Raw genomic sequence first — 20,154 nt, forward strand, 5'->3', positions numbered from 1 at the left:
TCTGACTGTGGGTCACAACAAGCGTTCCCCTCCCACAGCAGAACATTTGGCCTCCCATTCCCAGTGATATTCAGCCAACTTTTTATTAAGTCCTTAAACATCTATCCCTTGGGATTGTCACCTAAGAGTTATTCCAGTAGCCAGCTACTCCTTTGACGTTGTTTTTTTCCTTGATGGTGCCAGCTTTATACCATCTGTTAACACTGCCAACACTACTGCAATATTATTTTTTTTTCCTCACAAAATTATGAGGCTGGATTTTTGCACTTCTTAAATGGTATAATTGGATGGCCTGGGAAATTAAACTGGCCTGTCAGTTGTGATCTTTACATAATCTGATCACGTCCTGCTGGAATGCAGTGAGTTTCTTGGTGAGGTTGGGAGGGAGTTGGTGGAAAAGTGAAGTTCCCTGCTGTAGGAAAAAACCACTGATGCATCATTTGCAGATAAAACAGCAACTGCCTTTGAATTCTTCCCGTGAGATGTTTTATGCCTGTGCTCTGGCTTGAGCTTTCAGGGTAGTGATTTCCCACGCAAGTTAGTTTCTCTCTCTCCTTGCATACAAACAGATCCTGCTATTAATTTTCTGCTTCATGGATGTGTTTCCTCGTTGAGTAATTTCTGCGTAAAGTTACCTCATGAACACTTTTCATTGGTTTGTTTCTATTTCCCCATGTTTGCCTCCATCACATAGCCCTTCCCTCCAGCCACACTGTTGTTTTCTGCACACAATTCTACCATGAGTTTAAAGTTTGCATCATAACCTCTCCTTACGCTTTCCATACATGCCTTGTACTGCTCATCTTCAAATTATTTGCTGTTTCGTGATTTACCTGGAGTACCCCAGGAGATTTATAAAACTACCAGAAATTACACTGCAATTCTTTGAATTCCATAGGATACCCCAAGCAGCTGGGGCAGAGACAGGGACAATGTGCTCTCCTGGGGTCATCCTGGTCGAACCTAAGGCTGCTTTGGGCACGTCTGTGCTCTTCCATCACTAGTGAACCTCCTTCACTGCACCCTTATCTTACCACAGCCACCAAAAAGGAAGACAAAGACACTTAATTTGGAAGTTAAACTACTTGGAAAAAACATTGTGTTCCTTTCTGGCAAATACAGTATTAAGCATTTTATTCTGTTCTTCCCAAGCAGTATTCTTTAACATCTTAGTAAATTATTTTTCTCAACAAAGTGAGGCAAAACTGAATGTGTTCAGGGCCAGTGATTTGTGGAATTGTTGTAGTGTGTTCCACGGTAGCAGGATAATAGCTAATCCTAGTTTAGAAATATATGGGGGTTTTTTTGAAGTTTACAAATATGTATTAGCTCTTAGAAATGTATGTATTTTTTTTGAAGTTTACAAATATGTATTAGCTTTTGTCGTCGTCTCTTCTTTGTTAGTAAAATCTAGCTAGTGAGCTGCTAACTGCTGAACAGTGTTTCTGCCTTAACTGTTGGGTCTTAAAATGGGTATATTAGAATGGTTATTTGTAACCAATTATCTGGCAGTTCCCTCCTTCCTCCCTTTTTTTCATTCCTAGGCAGCACATTAAATTAGGATCCGAGTACTGGGTGGTTCTTGTAGAGCAACAGGAATTTACTGACGTGCAGGTGGAGAAATAGTGTTGATAAAACAGTTGCTAGTGTATTTATTACTTCATTGATTATTTTTTATATTTAATTATCTGCCAATATAACACAAGGATCCAAGATATGCTGAATACTGCATATCCATGCTGCAGGGGTAGCAAAGAAAGCTACTGCTCTGTCAGTAAGCACTTTTCAAGATGTCTTGGGTGGTAGTTTTTGAATATCTGTAACTTTTAAATATTTCTCATCTTAGATCTATTCAATGATACATTTCTGAAGGCAGGGAGACTTTATTTGTTTTAAATTGTGAGAAAATGATCAATACATAACGTAGGATCTTCAATGTGTAGTATTGCTGCTTATCTCAGTTCTGCACTTGCAGACATGAATAAAAAGCATAAAACAGTAAAAACTGTCCAATTAGGTGAGGTTGTTTTTTCTAAATTTGTAAGTACAGTGAGTGGAGACTTAAACTTATATGACTAGCTTTCAAAAGCAGCTTAAATACGCTTTTTTCAGACTTTTTTCCATTTTTTTCAGACCAATGTATCCAAGCAACATTGCTTGCTTAATCCTGCAACACCAGTTTTTGTCTTCTGGTTTATCAAACGTTTTTGGCAGCTATTTATAGGGCTCTTGTGGGCTTCCATTGTTTCTGTAAGCTGAATTGTCAATATTAAAGTTCAGTCTCTTCTGTTTCAGCATAACAAAGGAAATGGTGTCATCATGGGGGATGAAAGCTGAGTTTCAGTCCCCAGCCTTTCAGAATGTAATTGCCAAAGCGTGGCGCTCTGAATAGAATGGCTGCCAGAAGCTGGGCCTGAAATTCTGACAGGCTCACTGGTGCAGGCTAAAATTCACCAATTAAAGGGTTACTGCCCCAGTTCCCAGTCTTGACAGCCTGATGGACATACCGTTTGGATGGCAGGGGTGTCTGGTACTCAGACATTTCTGCAGGTCTCAGATCTGCACATTGAGGAAAAATGACCACTTTGGTTCAGCCTAATTTGCTGAACAGAAAATTGCAGCAATTGAGAATCTGACTGACAAATAAGCCCCATATTTCCACTTGATGTTGGCAGAGTTGGTTAGAGTGTCAGTGACAGTTTGAGACACAAATTCCAAAAGGCAAGATCCAGTATCTTTCCTGCTCTGAAATTTCCTACCCAGTTCAGCTTCCCTGTAGTCCTTCCACGTGTTTTCTTAGCAGCTGTATCACATAAGGCTGAGAAAGGAAAAAAGTTAATTGTTGGAAAGAAAACAGTAAATTGAATGCAGTGTTTAAATGTTAACATCTAGTAGTAACTAGTTTCTCTGTTGTTAATAACTATTTCTGTATTTGTAGGCACGAGTTGCTAGAGGAGGCCAGAAGACAAGGTTTGCCTTTTGCTCAGTGGGATGGACCTACTGTGGTGGTGTGGCTGGAGGTAAGTGGTCCCTCAAATAAATTTAAAAAAACCACCTCAATATACATCCTCCTAAAGAATTTAAGATTTTGGAGGCCAGGAATCAAAATAAATTAAAAAAAACCCACCTCAATATACATCCTCTTAAAGAATTTAAGATTTTGGAGGCCAGGAATGTTTTCCAGATCCTGCTAACTTCTTTTTTTTTTTTTGGTGTGTGTTTCAGCTGTGGGTTGGGATGCCAGCCTGGTACGTGGCTGCTTGCCGAGCCAATGTGAAAAGCGGTGCTATCATGTCAGCCTTGTCTGATACAGAAATACAGCGTGAGATTGGGATTAGCAATCCCCTGCACAGGCTGAAGCTGAGGTTGGCCATTCAAGAAATCATGTCGCTGACAAGTCCATCTGCCCCTCCCACCTCAAGGACGGTAAGGAAAGTGATCCAGCATTAAACATCTTTTAGAACGCTTAGAATTTCCAAAAATTCTGCTGCAAACACGTTAACTGAAAGGATTTAAACTTCAGATTAGGATTTCTGGAAACATTATATTGTAGAGGAACACATTATTTAAAAATAGGATGTTTATTCCTTTAATGAAAGTTAAATGAAGGAATAACTACACTTTCTTTCTCAAGAAAACAAAGTTTATATCAGTGTAAGTATATAGTCCAAAATATTTAGAGAACATGTTATTTGCCTCATCTTTTGGTCTCAGAAGAATTTATAATACCCATGAGGTACAGATGTGCATACAGAAATTTGTGAAACGATCGGAGGCTCTAAGAATTGATTTGTGAGGCCATTAACTCCAAATAACGATTCAGACTACATAAGCTAGGAATCCACCTGTCTCTCCATACTGTAGTACATTTAGACACTTAAAAGTCGGTGTGAATTCCCTCCTGAATCTGTCTACCCTGCAATTTAAAGTTATTCCTGAGATTCCTGGGATTACGTGCTAGACTCCAAATGCGTTTTTCAGATTAGAGCAAAGTCAAGTGTTTGCCCATTAATTACATTGGTGTAAGCTATTTATCACATTCAATTTTGTTAATGGCTGTGAAGAAAAGTGATCCATGGGGAATAGGTTTTTATTCCCTGCCATTACTTTCAATAAATATACCTGTGTTTAAGACTTTAGAAACCATTGCTTTTGCCCATACCTGCTCCTTATGTGTACCAATTGCTTATATGTTCTGCAACCTCTCCTCTTTGTTACTGCTTTCCTTTCACTGGATGGGATTGTGGGGTCATGTTAGACCACGGGAAATGTCTGGGTAACACATGAAGAAATGGAAAATCTTACAGCCACACAACAAACGGTTAGTTTATAGTGTTGCCACTTCTGTTCCTTAGAGTGCTTTTCCCACCTTTTGAACATTTGAATCAAGTGCCTTTTGGTCTTTATTTTTCTTTTTTTTTTTTTTTTTTTCAAATTAATGCATTAAAATTCTGGATCATTGCTTCTTCTAATTATTAACCTTATAACCTGCATCTTGATAGTTGGTTTTTTTTTTTCCAGAAGGGGGGAGAAAAATCACCACTGATAAGATTGTAAACAAACCCCTTTCTAATCTGTAAAATGGAGCTCTGATTTGATTATCTAAAAGACAAATTGAATTATTTGTGTGGAAATGTCTTCTCTCCAGAAAACTTAATCAGTAGATGGGTTTTGCGACCTCACATACGAAAATGAGTGCCTTATATATTTCTTTTACATTGCATGATGCTTGCTTTATCTAGATTTTTTTTTGATATGCAGTAGACTTTAGAGGCTTGCAGTGCATCTTTAACTTTGGTCTCCTTACTAAACCTAAATACTAATACATATGTGTTCTTTTGCTTTTCTAACCACGTAACAGGAAGATGAGGAGGGAAGCTGGGCTCAGGTTGGACTCTTTATGTAATATTATAGACTATATGTAAATTGTCACAATAATTAGAGCATGTTTCCTATATAGCAGTTTCTTTTGGTGATTTGGTGTGGCTTGGGGATTGGGAGAGGGTGGAACTACAGGTTTATCTCTGTCAAATACGTACTTGGAATATACATTTTTATATTTAGGTGATGTCAATATCTTAATGTTTTCCGGAATTGCCAAGATTTGGTGGTTCATTGAAAATTGTAAAATATGTTGTTACATGGTACATCACAAAAAAACCTATGCATAAGGATTTTTAATAATACTAAGAGGAAAGAATATTCCTAAGTCTTTGTTATCTTTGTTTCTGAAATATTTATCCTCTATCTTATGAATCATCAAAATGTAGTTAGTCTCTCTTTATAAGCATTGCTGTATTCTATGCATTGAACGTACTATATAAAATTTTACAATAATTTCATGACAAAGCATGGAATGTTTTGGTGAGGGCTGGCTCTCTGGGAAGCCAGAACTCCAGGAGGAATATCTGCTTTGTGCAGAAAGTCCCTGTTCAGCCCAGCACCATCACAGGTGTGCTACAAGAGCCTAGACACTTAAGTAGATTTCTGTGCACTAATTCTGTAATCCTCCTTGATTAATTGTTTTCCCTTAAAGTGGTGACAAATCCTAATTGTATTTTCAGGCACTGATATAGTTGAGTATTTTATACAGGGATATAAACAAAACTCAGGATTTGCCTGTGACCCATATCTTTGGAGGGGATAGTCTCTCCTCGCTTGGCTGCCCTCCAGCTTAAACCTGTTTAAGTCCCATTAACCACCACTGGGATACTCATTTGCAGATTGCCAGTGATAACAACCATAGCTTGCCCTCCCTCTTTCAGGAATAACGTGCTCTTTCACTCTGCTACCTAGTGAGGGCTCGAAGAAATGCATTTCTGTGGGGCCTTGCTCCTTTCTGGAAGAGAAATAAAGCTTTTGACTTTTAATAGCACAGTAAAAATGAATGATTACCCTGGACTTCTGAAAAAAGGAGCTGCTGGGTTTTTTTGCTCAAGGAATGATTAGATGCATAAACTTTTTAGAAGTTTTCTCCAAATAATGCCTGGTGATAGGTCAGAAATGCAGTGAAATACAGAACTCTCTCTCTTTTTTTTTTTTTTTTTTTTACTTTTCTTTTTATAAAGATAATGGCCAACATTTAGAATTGCTTGTTCTTCAGTGGTGGGTTTTTATCAGTTTCTGCAATCATTCAAGTGTAGTAAAAAAAATCCTGCAGTGTTGGGGTTTTTTTTTGATATCATGTATTTATATCTCAAAAATATAATGTCATGTGAAAATAAAGATAATGGCCAACATTTAGAATTGCTTGTCCTTCAGTGGTGGGTTTTTATCAGTTTCTGAAATCATTCAAGCGTAGTAAAAAAAATCCTGCAGTGTTGGGATTTTTTTTATCTTATATCTCAAAAATATAATGTCATGTGAAAAATAAGACAACCCCCCCTCAATTTTCAAGAGAGACAGTATTTTCAACATCTTAGCAAAATGAAATTCCATGGCGCTTGCTGTCAAGACTGTATAGATTAGTCATTTTTTATTTTTATTAGCTTTTGGATATTTTTTTCATACTCTTCAACATGAAACAAATTAAGGCATTTTTACTTGCTGATCTGAATATTTAAACTTGCTTTTCTTCATGAGGATGTCTTCAGAAAACACACGTAGTAGTCAGTATTTTGAACACGGGCTAAGAAATGAGCATTGTTTTACTTTTTCTTTGAAGTACGTTGTCTCAAAAGGCTTTACCCTCTTATTTCTCATTTTAATAAGCTTATTGCTTAATCTTTTACAAACAGACATTAGCGTATGGTGATATGAACCATGAGTGGATTGGCAACGAATGGCTCCCCAGTCTGGGGCTCCCTCAGTATCGCAGCTATTTCATGGAATGTCTTGTTGATGCTCGAATGCTGGATCATTTAACTAAAAAAGACCTGCGTGGGCAACTTAAAATGGTCGACAGCTTTCACAGGTAAACAGATTTGAATTTGGAGACCTAACCTACAGTAAATGTTTTCATTATCTCTAAACAATTTTTTTCCCCATGTTTTTTTTCTCTTTTTCTAAACAGAAACAGTTTTCAGTGTGGAATTATGTGCCTACGAAGACTGAATTATGATCGAAAAGAGCTTGAAAGAAAAAGAGAAGAAAGCCAGAATGAAATTAAGGGTCAGTGCATTGTCTTGACCTCGGTCTGATTCTAACATGTTTTCACTGATCTGCTTCAAAAATTATTTAAAAAAAAAAAAAAAGGCATTAGAGGGAGGAATTAGAGATGTGTTTGGATGTATGCCCTGAACAGTGAACCATGAAACACATCATTAAACCATTCACTTGTGCAGAGACATGCTGCAGATGCAGGCACTTTTGAAGCTGTTACTGCTCTGAAGTTTGATAGAAAGCTAAATGTTTTGGGAGGATGAAGGTTTTGAAAAAGGTTTGGGGTTTTAGTTCCTTCCCCCTGCCCCATTCTGACATAAAAACATGATTTTATTGTTGCTTCTGGCTAATAATTTTTATTACCCAGCACTTCATGAAAAAATATCCAGATGACTTAGGTGATTGTATCTTCCAGATTCATGGCAATCATTAGACAAGAAAGGAGGAAGAAAAAGCAGGGTGGGAATTCACAGTATTTTCCAAGACTTCTCATTGAAGTTTTATCCTGTGCTTAACAGGAGAAGTTTTTTCTGCCATCTTAGACTAAAATTTTAGGGTTAGCTTATACACAGTTTCCTTTCTTGGAAAGGCTCTGTGCCTGCTCTTCTCCTTTCCTTTTAAAGTGTTGATACCCTTCTTGGAAGGCTCTGTGCCTGCTTTTCTCCTTTCCTTTTAAAGTGTTGATACCCTCTGGTGGTGGTTCTACTAATTGTGCTTGAGAACATTCCCAGGAGTTGCAGGTAACTGGCATGAAACAAGCCTGTGTTGAGGCTCATAAGCCTTTTTTCAGCCTCTGAAGTGGTATGGCTGCATCTGTTGCCTATAGGGAATTGCTCCTTGAATCACATAACTCATTAATTCCTCCTGGTAATTGTTTGGGAAGAATGCTGTGGATCATTATAACAGTTTGAATGGCATAGGCATTCCTGTGGAGTGTAAGGAAGTCTACTTTTAAGAACATAGTTGTTGTTTTGGTGTGTGGGCTGAACGTGTAAATGCTGCTTTATAATGTAAGAACATTGTTGTTTTGGTGTTTGGGCTGAACGTGTAAATGCTGCTTTATAATGGTTTTCCTTGAAAAAGTTCTAAGATGAGAGTATATTGATTGTTGAACTGTTACAGTATGTAATGCTTTCTGGCAAACTTCAAATAATTGTACTTTCTCTGCTTTGAATCTCTGATTGTGGAGAAGTGTAGTATTATGCATACACAAGCTGAAGGAAAGTCTGCATTACTAAATTGAACACCTTCAGAACTTAAAGGTAGATAAGATTATAAAACTAAAAAGTAATAAAGAATAGAATATTAAATAATTTGAATGTAAATAATAATATTAAATACAATACTTAATAATCAAGGACCCATCCCTGGAGGGGTTCAAGGCCAGGCTGGATGGGGCTTTGAGCAACCTGCTCTAGTGGGAGGTGTCCCTGCCCAGGGCAGGGGGGTTGGAACTTGATCTTTATTGTGCCTTCCAACTCTAACCATTCTATGATAATAAAGCTTTAAACAACTATAAATAAAGCTTTCTGTTCAAATACAGTAGGAAATGCGTGAGAAGTTGTTACAAGATTTTTTTTTTTTAATAGTATGTTTTTTTCCCAAAAAACTTAATCTGTCTTGGGCGAGGTCCAAGCCCCTAAGTGGCTGTGTAGAATCAAAGATCCTGTCTTTGCCACCTGCACTTCTGAACTTCAGTGCCCGGCTGAACTTCTGATAAACATGACATGAGCATCCAGATCAAGAAAGGGCTGTGGGTTTCTCGTTCAGAAAAGTTGTGTTGTTACAAATCGGGCAACTTTTTTTTCCTCCGTAGATGTCCTCGTCTGGAGCAATGAGAGAATGATCCATTGGGTAGTGTCCATTGGTCTTAAAGAATACGCAAATAACCTTATAGAGAGCGGAGTTCACGGTGCACTTGTGGCCTTAGATGAATCATTTGATTACAATGCATTAGCTCTCTTGTTACAAATACCCACTCAAAACACACAGGTAAGCAATAAGTAGTTACTTTATGATCAATAGGATTTTTCTCCTCTCTATGAAGGTTAAAAATGGAAATTACTGTTGGTTTTTTGCTTGTTTGTTTGTTTTTTTTTCCCTGGGTAGGTGCATGTCTTTCTATTCCCATTGTTTTGGTTTTTTTTTCCCCTGGGTAGGTGCATGTCTTTCTATTCCCAGCTCTAGAAACTTTAGAAATGGAAAATTGTTCTTAATCATTTTATCCTGTAAGAGAAAAATATAGAACTATGCTTTTTTTAGTGCTTTCTAATTCTTAATAACAATTCTGGTTGGTAAATTTGCTTGAACAAAAAATATTGAGTGTTTTCCTCATATCCCATTTTCACAGCATGAGTGTAAAACTCATCATTTTTTGTTGTTGGCTAGTTTTTATTTGGAAGTGATTACGTTTGAGGCAGAAATCATGAACTTTCCTATCACCGCTAAGGGGGAGCTGTTAACTCTTACTTAAGTTTTTAATAAGTTACAACTTAAATCATCGCTTTTCAAGTACTAAGTATGTTTATTAATCTGATAAGAAGGTATTAAGCAATGTGGGTTATATTATGTTTTAAAAATTACTAATAGTTACTAATTGCTATTTTTTAAAATTAATTTCCTTTTCTTTCATACTGTAAACTAGGTTACTAATTGCTATTTTTTTGGAATTAATTTCCTTTTCTTTCATACTGTAAACTTTAGGCTCGTGCTGTTCTGGAGAGGGAATTTAATAACCTTCTTGCTATGGGCACTGACAGAAGACTTGACGAAGTAAGTTACTTGAGCTGTGAACTTTATCCAAATGGTTCAGTGAAAGAATTTAGCGTCAACCTCTTTAAGCAATTGACAGAGTAGGGACAGAAATCTGAACTTGAAATTCCTTGTCTTGAGAGTTTCTGAATGTGGCAGGTTTTGTGTATTTAGGTAACGTGACTTCGAATATGAAAGTATTGAGATGAACTGCAGGGTTGTTTTCTGTAGTTTCTGTGGTTAATACCTAATCTTCCTACAAAGACAAGCTGAGAGAGTTGGGGGTGTTCAGCCTGGAGAAGAGAAGGCTCCAGGGAGACCTTATAACAGCCTTCCAGTAGCTGAAGGGGGCTACAGGAGAGATGGGGAGGGACTCTTGATCAGGGAGTGGAGCCATAGGTTGAGGTGTGATGGTTTTAAATTGAAAGAGGAGAGATTTAGATTAGAGACTAGGAAGAAATTCTTTCCTGTGAGGGTGGTGAGACACTGGAACAGGTTGCCCAGAGAAGCTGTGGCTGCCCCATCCCTGGAGGGGTTCAAGGCCAGGCTGGATGGGGCTTGGAGCAACCTGGTCTGGTGGGAGGTGTCCCTGCCCAGGGCAGGGAGAGGGGACTGGGTGATCTTTAAAGTCCCTTCCAACTCTAACCATTCTATAATTCTGTGATTCTATAATAGCAACACTTTGGGCTGAATCTTTTTTTTCTATCTAAAATGTGGTAAAATCAGTGACCAGCGGGTGCAGATGAACAAGCTGTCATAGAGAAAGGCATAGTATAGCTCATCTAATAAGCAGTATTTCAAATAGTTTGGAGTGTATTTAAACAAGTTTGTACGTTAATATCTGTTAATACCAGTATAGATGAGCACCAGGTACGTTTGCACATGAAACCAACTTTTGTTGGGAGGTCTGTGCCCTTACAGTGTATAAACTTCATTCAAATGTAATGAGTATTAAACTTTAACAAACTGGGGGTGAGACTGTTTTGTGGAGCCTGTGACCCCATAGCGTAAAGGAACAGAGTGTTACACCTTTAACCTTTTAAGTTGTTCTCTGTTGGGACTCTGTGAAGAGTTTAGAGCTGGTGTTACTTCCCTGAGAGACTCTGAACCCTTTGCTGCCTCTTCTTTTGTGCTAATGGGAGTTTGTGGTCACTCGTCTGAGCGGAAGTGGTTTGGGTTAAGACTAAGGTGGCGAAACCCTGATGTGGTTAACCAGGCCAGAAACCAGTCTGTGATATCTCAGAAACATTTGTGCTAGTATGAGGAAGAGGACAGGGGAAGTGTGAAGGTCCTGACGTCAGCTGCGTACACCAGTGTGTTGAAGAAGGAGGCTCCTATGACAGACCTTGATGGGGTTTGTGTTCATCTTTCTCCTAGTGGACTCGTTGCAGCCCTTTTGTGGCACATCCCAACAGCTCTGTTCTTAGGATGCGTCCCTACTAAAGTTTTAATAACATCATTAAAAAGCAGCTTGATATTTTCTGAGGTATTTTTCTTTAAGTGATTTCAAACTGCAAGAGAAGGAGCTTTAAGGGAATTGGATGTTCTCTGTTCCACCAGCACAGGGCAGTTTGTTGATCTTGAAGCTCTCCTCAAATAATGCAGACACTCATCTCCTAATTCTAAAAGGGGATAAATTTTAGGTAAAATGGCATTCATGTGATTGAACTGTTTCTAAAGGTGAAGCTGGCAAACGGAGATGCACAATGTGTTTATTTGCACTGACACAACACCTTCACTGCAAAAGACATTTTTAGGAGTGGGACTTAAGCTGTTGTATTTATTAAGTGCAATATTATATTTCTAAAGCAGAATATTACGTCAAAGATGCAGATGTATTAATGGGGAGCAAGTGCATTTAAGTTCAGTTTACCCAAGTGCTTAAGCAAAAGGCTGCAAGGCAATCTGGTATTTACTACACTTACTCTTTTTTCCCCTCACTGTCACTTCCTGGAATGTGGAGCACGAGAAGGCACAATAGTTGTATCATCATTCCTGTAAGACAGAATTGAAGGTTAAAAGCAATTGTTCAAATTAAGCCTCTCCATGGCAGCATTCCATTTTCTGATCTGCCCCCCTCCTCGCACCCCCTAAGGAGGAGTGATGTGACACTTAAGAATTACTGCAAACCATGAAGCACAAACATTCGAAGTACGAAACGTTTTCCTAAATGTGCTGAGCACAGGAATTTCCATAGTTACTGAGCTGAAGAGCCTACGCTTTAGCAAATGAACACAAATTGTTGCAAAGTCTCTGCTGCTGTTGTACCTGAACCGGTTCTGAAAATTACTCTTTGGGTGGTGAGACATTTCCTTAAGATTGTCAGTAATCCTTTTAATGTCAGCAACAGTCCTCCATTTTCTAAATGGCTAATGATGTTTATCGATGTAACAGGATGACGATAAGAGCTTTAGGAGAGCACCTTCATGGAGAAAGAAGTTTAGACCAAAGGACATAAGAGGTTTAGCTGCTGGATCAGCAGAGACTCTTCCTGCAAATTTCAGAGTTACAACCTCAATGTCTTCACCCTCTATGCAGCCAAAGAAGATGCAGATTGATGGTAATTGATTTTGTATTATTTTAAGCATGATGTGCTTTTTTTGCTTGAGTTCACAGGGGAATTAAGTTCAAATTACCTTTTTGCTGCATAAAAGCATCTGCCTTGTGCATGGTTGTGTGTATATATATTTATATGTAACACTGTGTTTAACCATAGGGTGCTTTATAATTTTAGGAAGCTGTAATAGATTTGGAGTTTCTTTTTACTTCATTGGAATAACAAAACGAGAATTGTAGTTAGAAATGAATTTATGTTAAAGTAGGAACATGAAATTAGATTTTAGTAGAAGACTTTTAATCATGTGATGCATAATTTCTAATTGGCAGCAATCAGACTAATGTAAGTCCTACTACTGAAATGCTGCAAAATGCATTCAAAAATGCAGCAAACTCCCTCAGATAGTTTTGAGACTATTAAAACTTGAGTAAAAGATGCCTTAACTCCCTGCAGCGCTTATTTAATTATTGATCATACTTGAAATCACTGCTTGATTCATTGCTGTATACTTAATGATCTATATGTATACGTGCGCATGTGCACGCACACTCAGAGATATGGATTTAAAAAACCCAAAGAAACCCCCCAAAACCCACCTGGAAGTTGATCACCTGTCACCTGAGGTATCCTGTTTAAAAAAAAATAAAAATATATTCCAGTGAGTCTTTCTGTGACTAGCTGTGTATACGTGCGCATGTGCACGCACACTCAGAGATATGGATTTAAAAAACCCAAAGAAACCCCCCAAAACCCACCTGGAAGTTGATCACCTGTCACCTGAGGTATCCTGTCTCTTTAAAACCAGTCTCTTTACCATGAGAATAAAATTTTACTTGAAATTGTTTTACAAAACACAAGGAAATGTAAAATGTATTTAATTGGAACGGACAGGGTTAGAACTTCAGCATAATCTGTCAATCGTCTCAGGTTCTGAAAACTGTATTTAGGAGTAAAGCTCAAAGAAACAGCCTTTGCCATCTGATGTTGCTCTCTAAAATGTTTCCAATTTTAAATACTGTCACTAGCATCAAATATTTTCCAGAATTCATGTGAAAAATTCTGTAAATTAAAATAAGCGAAGTCTTTACTACGTAAAGCCCCTTTCTTTTTATGATATAAAAAACCAGAAAAATATATAAACTATATAAAATAGAAGATAAATTATAAAATTACCTTTGCCAGTTTCTATGTGCTATTGGCATGCAGGTTTTTTTTGAATTCTTTTTGTTAGCAACTGAAACTGGAAGTGGATAATACATTAAACTGTGAAATAAATTCTGCTTTTCTAACTTGTAACCTTAGTGCTGGGTGAGTACGGTAGCTGTAATCGCATTGCTGTAAGAAAAAAGGGGTTTTTTTGGAAAACTAACATGCATGCTGTGTTCTGCATGTCTTCCCATGCTTCTTGAAATAGGCAGTGTATCAGGAACACAAAGATTGGATTCTGCTACAGTAAGGACCTACTCCTGTTAAAGCCTTCTCCTGGTGAGTAAAGTTGAGAGGTATAATAGTAAAGCAGCTATTTCTGAAATAAAACATCAGGTATTTCCTGCAGTGAAGACGATGAGTGTTTAAATATTTAAATATATTGAAGATTGTATTTTTTTGAGTTTTTTTTATTTTATTTAAACAGCCTCCAAAAGGACCTGTGCTAAATAGCTATTTACAAAGTGTTGAAATCAAAGGTTGGATAACACATCTAGTGGGGAGGAGGGAAGGGAACTAAATTAGGCATGTAGAGGAAAGAAAATAATTTAGTGTGTGATGCTGCAGTTCAGGTTATGGATCTTTCAGAGCTTTTGCTTGGTCAAAGTTTCCCCACTCCAGTATACTTCAATATTGAATTGTGACAGGGGTAATTGTGTAATTTTCCAGTTCTTGGATGCTTCATGCCACTGTGATTGCTTAGGCTGTCTGTTTGGATTGAGCTACCTGCAGCCTAAGCTGTGAGCAGCGCTGACAATAAAAGGCAGCTTAATAACACAGGGTGTTTAACACAAAATGCATGTATTCTGGTTTATAGAAGATTTGTAGTCCTGTCTTACTCCAGGATTTGGATGATTTTTCTTCAGCAGCCTCTGCTGTATTTTCTCCTGGAACAGTATTTCTCTGACTTTGCAAACAAGGCTGGAAACTAAATTTTTTTACTATATTGGAATTAAAAAAAAAAATAAAAAATAATATTCCAGTGAGTCTTTCTGTGACTAGCTGGTATCTTCCATGGGCTCTAAATTGCCTGGTTTTTCTGCTTACAGCTTCTTTCCTTTCTTCTCACCAGTAAGATCCCTACAAACTCGTGTATTGCCTGCCTTTTCTTCAATTTCGGAAGCTTTTTGCATATACAAGTTTGTTCCTAATGAGTTCTTATGTATGAAACATTGAGAAGGGGAAACTCTTGCACATAGCAACTCAGATCATGTCAGTTTATGATCCCAGGGGCTCTCTTACAATTATTTTTTTTTTGTAGTTTCAAGATACTGACTTTTAAGCCTTCCTCACCCCCAGGTTCTCCCCAGTTTCAGGATTTTCTGTAGTCAGATGACCTAGGATAATAATCTAGGAAGCTGAAATATTTGACCTTTACTTTGCAACTAAAGATTACAGAAGGCAATAAAATTGTGTACATTGTGGCATGGCAATAATTAAATGCATGACTCCTACTGTACTGAGCTCTTAAATGAACAAACTTAAATGACAAAATGAAATGTTTTTAAAAAAACCTGCTAATGGATTTTTTAATTTTTTTTTTCTTTCTGTGTGTTTTCTGTTTGTTTTCTTCTTGTTTTTACAGTTTACCCACACTATTTCTACCGGTGATTATGCAGCATTTTCAACATTTGGAACCCTTAACCTGTTAATACTTGTTAAATGGACACTTTGAGATATTTTATTACAGAGTTTTTAATTAGCAAATAAATTCATGAGTACTATAGAGAAAATATTTTAGAATCTAAATGTTTCTTATATTTATGTGACTTCTCATTTATATAGTTACTTACTTTTTTCTGTTTCTATTCAGTCTACAAATCAAATCATTGCTGATTTTTTTATTCTAATTTTAGTCTTTCCAACTGAATGTACTGTAATGCTTGTATGTATATGTCCCTATAAGTAATATAGGGTTTTTGTAAATTATGCAGTTACTGTAATTATCATTGTTTTTTATTAATGAAACTGAAGGTGAAAAGGATTTTAATACCTTTGTAAAAGTATCACGACACCAAGCAGTATATATTTTGTCTTTTGGAAACGTTAGCTTAGATCTGAAAACAAGTCCAGCTTTTTTTCAGGTAAGCAGATGTTGTTGTAGGAGGTATGGTACATCCTTGTTCTTCTTTTCAGAGCTGTACCCTTCCACAAAGAGGATTTGTCAAGTAGTGGGAATTTGCCTTTATTTAAACTATAACTTGTTTTAAAAGCTGGGAAGAACTCTTTAACACTATGGAACACGTTTTAGAAGTGATTGACTCGGTCATAACACTCTGCTGTATTTGTATTAGTGCATCTTCTCAGTGACTGAAAACAAGCCATAAACCAAGAACTCTTTTTATTTTTTTTTCCTTAACTGAGGAGGATAAACTTCACAATAATTCCTGGTCGTAATCCACAGGCCACAGAGGTTTTTTTGTTTGTTTTTTTTTAATCCTAGATCTTTTTGATTGAAAACACTTGTTGAAAGATGCTGGTGAAACTAGTTTTAACGGACCAAGCGTGAAGCACTGCAGGCTCGTGTCAAAGCAGTAGTGAAAGATGAAGGTACAATGGGCTGAAAACTAAAGCAGTGCAACTTCTAATAAAGGCCTTACTTTTCTTATGTAAGTCATCTTTTGTGTTTTGTAAACTTGTTCTAAAGAGTTGTCTGGACTTTCATTTTGATGGTTGTAGCCATTTTGGACTGTATGAGTAGAAAATGTATCCAACACTTGTAAATGGCATATTAAAAAGCCAGCAAGAATCTGTTCAGATGGTGCATTATTTATTATGCAACAATATATATAGCATGTCTTTTTTTCTTATTTTGTTTTCCACTTTTAACTTGCTTGTAAAACTGAAATTCGTTGTTACTGTTCTGTTTTTCTAATAATCTTTTGTGTATTTTCAGATTATGTAACAATATGTACAGTCTACTTTTGAACTATTTTTATCACAGTATTATTTATTGCTTTCTTTCAATAAAGTACTGATGCATTTTTCCACTGCCAATAAAACACTATTGAAAAGCTAAAGCTCTTAATTGTATGCAGGCAGATACTTTTGCGGTGAGTGGATATTGTCAATAAAGTATCTTAATGATTGTTTGCTGCCCTGTAGATATTGTTTCAAATGACAATTTTTCTCCAGTAGAAAAATGTTCTGTTGGATGTGACGTTTTCTTTGGAGTTGTCCAAGTTCACATGTGTTAATCAGTTTTTGGAAAAAAAAAATAAATCAAAAACAGTTTTCCAAAGAAAACTGCTTTATTGCCTACTTATACTAGTAGTTAGAGCTATGATTTACTTTTAAAAATAGTAAGGAAAACTATCACACAACTTCAGTGTATTCTGGTCCATGTGATGAAGATTGAAATGCTGTTCTGTACAGCAGCAACACTTGCTTTGTTAACAAAATGAGATTATGACCATAATAATATTGGGGAGAAACATAGGACTCAAGGGAGCCAATACAAAATTGGGTCACAATAGGGCTGTTTATGTCAATTTTAATATATTGTAAACCATTTCTTGTGTAGAAGAGAAGACAGAAGGATAATGTTACAGAATAACCGAAGCAGTAGTGAAGCCTATTTCATCATGTCCTCTAGATCAACAGCAGGATGTGGAATGCATGGAATGGAGAAATATTGTGATTGATGCTTTAAACATTGTTCAATAATGCATCTCTGTTTGTCTGAGCTTGTCTATATGAGTTGCTGTCCGATCATTTGCAGTCTCTTTTATATTTCCAGAGAATCTATCTTTCTAGAAAAAAAAAGGTAAAAATGGAACTGCAGAACGAGATCCTGACTCACTGTTCAGCTAAACTTCACTGTTTTTGACTTTTCCGGTCACTGATGTGATAGTAGGTGTTCAAAGTCATGTATTGTTGCTTCTCAAAGGTGAAACCAACGCGGAATAGACTTGTAAAATGTGAAAAGAAAATACGTTTATTATTTTAAGGCTGTAAACCTTAACTGTTATGGAACAATGGAATTGACATGAGAGCTAGAATAAATAAGTGAAATAGAAAAAGCTTTCACGAACTGGCAAAACTGTGTGGTGACTTCCTTCTGCTTATTTATATGGGAAAGGTATCTCAGAGAAACTCAGAAAAACACTTCTTGCTCAATTTTAATAAACCCTCCCAGAAAGACAAACACACAAATGCATGTTTAAAAGGCAGGGATATGTTACAGTAATCTTGAAATAAAGCTTTGTTAAATACAGCTTTTTGTAAATTGCCAAATGTCCTTAAAGGCTTATTTGGAGAGAGTGCTATAAAAATTAAAGTATGTGTTTTATCTGCAATAAGGGCAGGGTAGAATTATCTGTGAGAACTTTAAACTTGCAGTCTCTGCATGTTTAGAGGGCAGGGAATCTCAAAACAGATGTCATCATGTACTTGATCTTTCTCTTTTCAAGCTGATGTAAGATTAAAAGATGAGGAGTTGCTTTTGGATTTTCTTACGGACAGTGGTGATTTGTCGTGCCAACACTCAGCAGTGCACCTGTGAAGTAATTCAAAGCAGAATTTATGATCTTTTTGTTGAAACTAAAGAGTTACTTTGCCTTTAAAAGGAAACTGTTTTTTTTTTTAACTTCTTGATAATTCTGTTTTGGGGGTTGTAGTTTTGGTGCACTGCTTAAACTCAAGTTATCCTAAATGTTATTAATTTTATTTTTTATTAATAGTAACTTCTGCAAAAGAAAAAAGGGGAGGGGGGGATTATCTAATTTAGGTGGCAGCATCTTGTGGTTTTATATGGCATGTAGGAATGGATGGATGAAAAGTGGTATATAAATGTTGTTAGTATTCCCACCTGTGAAGGGAGGGACAGAGGGAGACTCTCCAAAAGGGCACAGAAACAGAACCAGCAGTAATGCCAAAAGGATCAAGGGTCTCTCAGCCCACTTTCTCTCTAGCAGACGTCTTTTTAAGAGTAAGTTTAGCCCAATTTTTAAATTATGATCTATTCAGATTACAAGGTAAATTACCCTATGCTTAATACAGGAAAAAAATAATAATTAAGCCTTTTTATACTGTGAGCTGACTGGGAATTAGAAAGTGAAAACTTGTGAAAACTGCTCATCTGGATTTTTTTTAGTCTTACCTTTTATTACAGTTTGAGTTTGTATACTTATTTGTAATGTTTTGGGGTTTTTTTTGCTAGAAATTACATTCCTTGGGAGTCTGTTTATATAAACAGCCTGTTTCTTTGCTATAAACGAATAGGGGGCCAACAACTAACTCCTGAAGCGTTCAGGCTTTAAAAACCTGTTTTTTCCTTTTGGCATCTGTTGGATTTAGATACTTTGTGCTGGGCCAAACGTGACCCTTTTTCCACTGCTAAAAAGATGATGGAAACCCATTTCCAAACTGGTGACGGTGCCAAAGTGAGTATTAAGGTTTAAGAAAAAGGAAAGAGAAGGATGTTGGGAGTTATATTTTGTGCTGTAGCCCTCTTTCAAGCCCTGACGGTGCATTTTTTTGGAAAGGTAGCCCTGCTTTTTCATCTAATTGAGATTTTAAGAGATTGGGGGACGCTATAGATTGAGAAAGATGTATATATTTTTCTCCCTGTGCTGTCTCCCCCACACACACTCCCCTGTGGTGGCTGGGCCGGGCGGGCCGCGGCGCCTCCCTCTTCCCACCTGGAGCCGCCCCGCCGTGCGGGAAGAGGAAGTGGGAGCTCGGGAGAAGCGGAAATTGCAGCAGCAGCAGCCGCCAGCCCGGGAAGCACCGGCGGGGAGCCAGGGCAGCGGCGGCCGCAGGAGGAGGAGGAGGCGGCAGAGTAAGCGGGGATGGGGGCGCGGGGCCTTCCCCGGCTCGTCGTGCCCGCCGGCGGAGCGGGGTCACACCCCCCCCCGCCTTCGCCGGAGACATCGGGTGGCTTTGTGGGGCCGGGGCGGCGGCCGGGGAGGAGGAGGAGGAGGAGGGAGGCTGTGGAGGGCCCGGCCGGGCGTTCCCCGGGTTTGGGCCCGGGGGGGAGCGGCCTCTCGTCGCAGGCCCGGGCGGGGCGGTGAAGGGCTTCTCCCCGCCGAGCTCCCTCCCTCAGGGGGCCGGGAGGGCGCTCCCCGCCGGGCAGCCGGGTCTCTGCTGGGGATAGGCCGAGCCAGGCTTACGTGACTGTCTCTCTTTTTATTTTATTTTTTTAAACTCTCTATAGCTTCCCGTAGCTCAAAGGTAACTTAAGGAAAAGCGTCTGCTGTCGGACTCTGAGGGGGCTTGGTGAAGGCAGGGGTGGCGATGAGGGGAAAAATGGGGAGATTGTGGCCTGTGGAGGAGGCCTGAGGTTATTTATCACCAGACTCAGCGAGAGGGATCTCCCTGCAAAATCTTTTTACTCCGGTGCCCTGGTGCTGCCAAGGACACGGCAAGTTGCTGGGAAGGCCAGTGGGTCCCCAGATGGTAGCCAGGCCAGGAGGAGTCCCCACTGCCCCCATGGAGACTTGGGGTGGGCCTAGAGCTGCTCCTTGGTTCCCTTCTCTGGGGAGATTGGCCTGTGGAGGAGGCCTGAGGTTATTTATCACCAGACTCAGCGAGAGGGA

At 38.3% G+C, this 20,154-nt stretch overlaps 1 protein-coding gene across 9 annotated transcripts in view; it reads left to right on the forward strand.

Annotated features, from left to right (window-relative positions):
* PPFIA1 (protein tyrosine phosphatase, receptor type, f polypeptide (PTPRF), interacting protein (liprin), alpha 1) overlaps positions 1 to 17,657 on the forward strand; it is a 66,009-nt gene extending 48,352 nt beyond the window's left edge. For 3 of the 9 annotated variants that reach the window (XM_014948864.1, XM_014948862.1, XM_014948866.1), the window contains 11 exons: positions 2,939 to 3,020; positions 3,226 to 3,426; positions 4,259 to 4,321; positions 4,862 to 4,888; positions 6,738 to 6,913; positions 7,013 to 7,110; positions 8,918 to 9,093; positions 9,805 to 9,873; positions 12,247 to 12,412; positions 13,824 to 13,894; positions 15,201 to 16,631. In XM_014948864.1, the coding sequence (XP_014804350.1) occupies positions 2,939 to 3,020; positions 3,226 to 3,426; positions 4,259 to 4,321; positions 4,862 to 4,888; positions 6,738 to 6,913; positions 7,013 to 7,110; positions 8,918 to 9,093; positions 9,805 to 9,873; positions 12,247 to 12,412; positions 13,824 to 13,882 (1,117 nt within the window). In that variant the 3' untranslated portion in view covers positions 13,883 to 13,894; positions 15,201 to 16,631. Of the gene's footprint in view, positions 1 to 2,938; positions 3,021 to 3,225; positions 3,427 to 4,258; positions 4,322 to 4,861; positions 4,889 to 6,737; positions 6,914 to 7,012; positions 7,111 to 8,917; positions 9,094 to 9,804; positions 9,874 to 12,246; positions 12,413 to 13,823; positions 13,895 to 15,200 lie in introns of all 9 variants that reach the window. The other 6 variants (XM_014948863.1, XM_014948865.1, XM_014948868.1 and 3 more) reach the window with 4 other exon arrangements.
* The last annotated feature ends 2,497 nt before the right edge of the window (positions 17,658 to 20,154 follow it).

The sequence above is a fragment of the Calidris pugnax genome, unplaced genomic scaffold (assembly GCF_001431845.1).
Source record: "Calidris pugnax isolate Ruff unplaced genomic scaffold, ASM143184v1 scaffold107, whole genome shotgun sequence".
Classification (NCBI taxonomy): domain Eukaryota; kingdom Metazoa; phylum Chordata; class Aves; order Charadriiformes; family Scolopacidae; genus Calidris; species Calidris pugnax.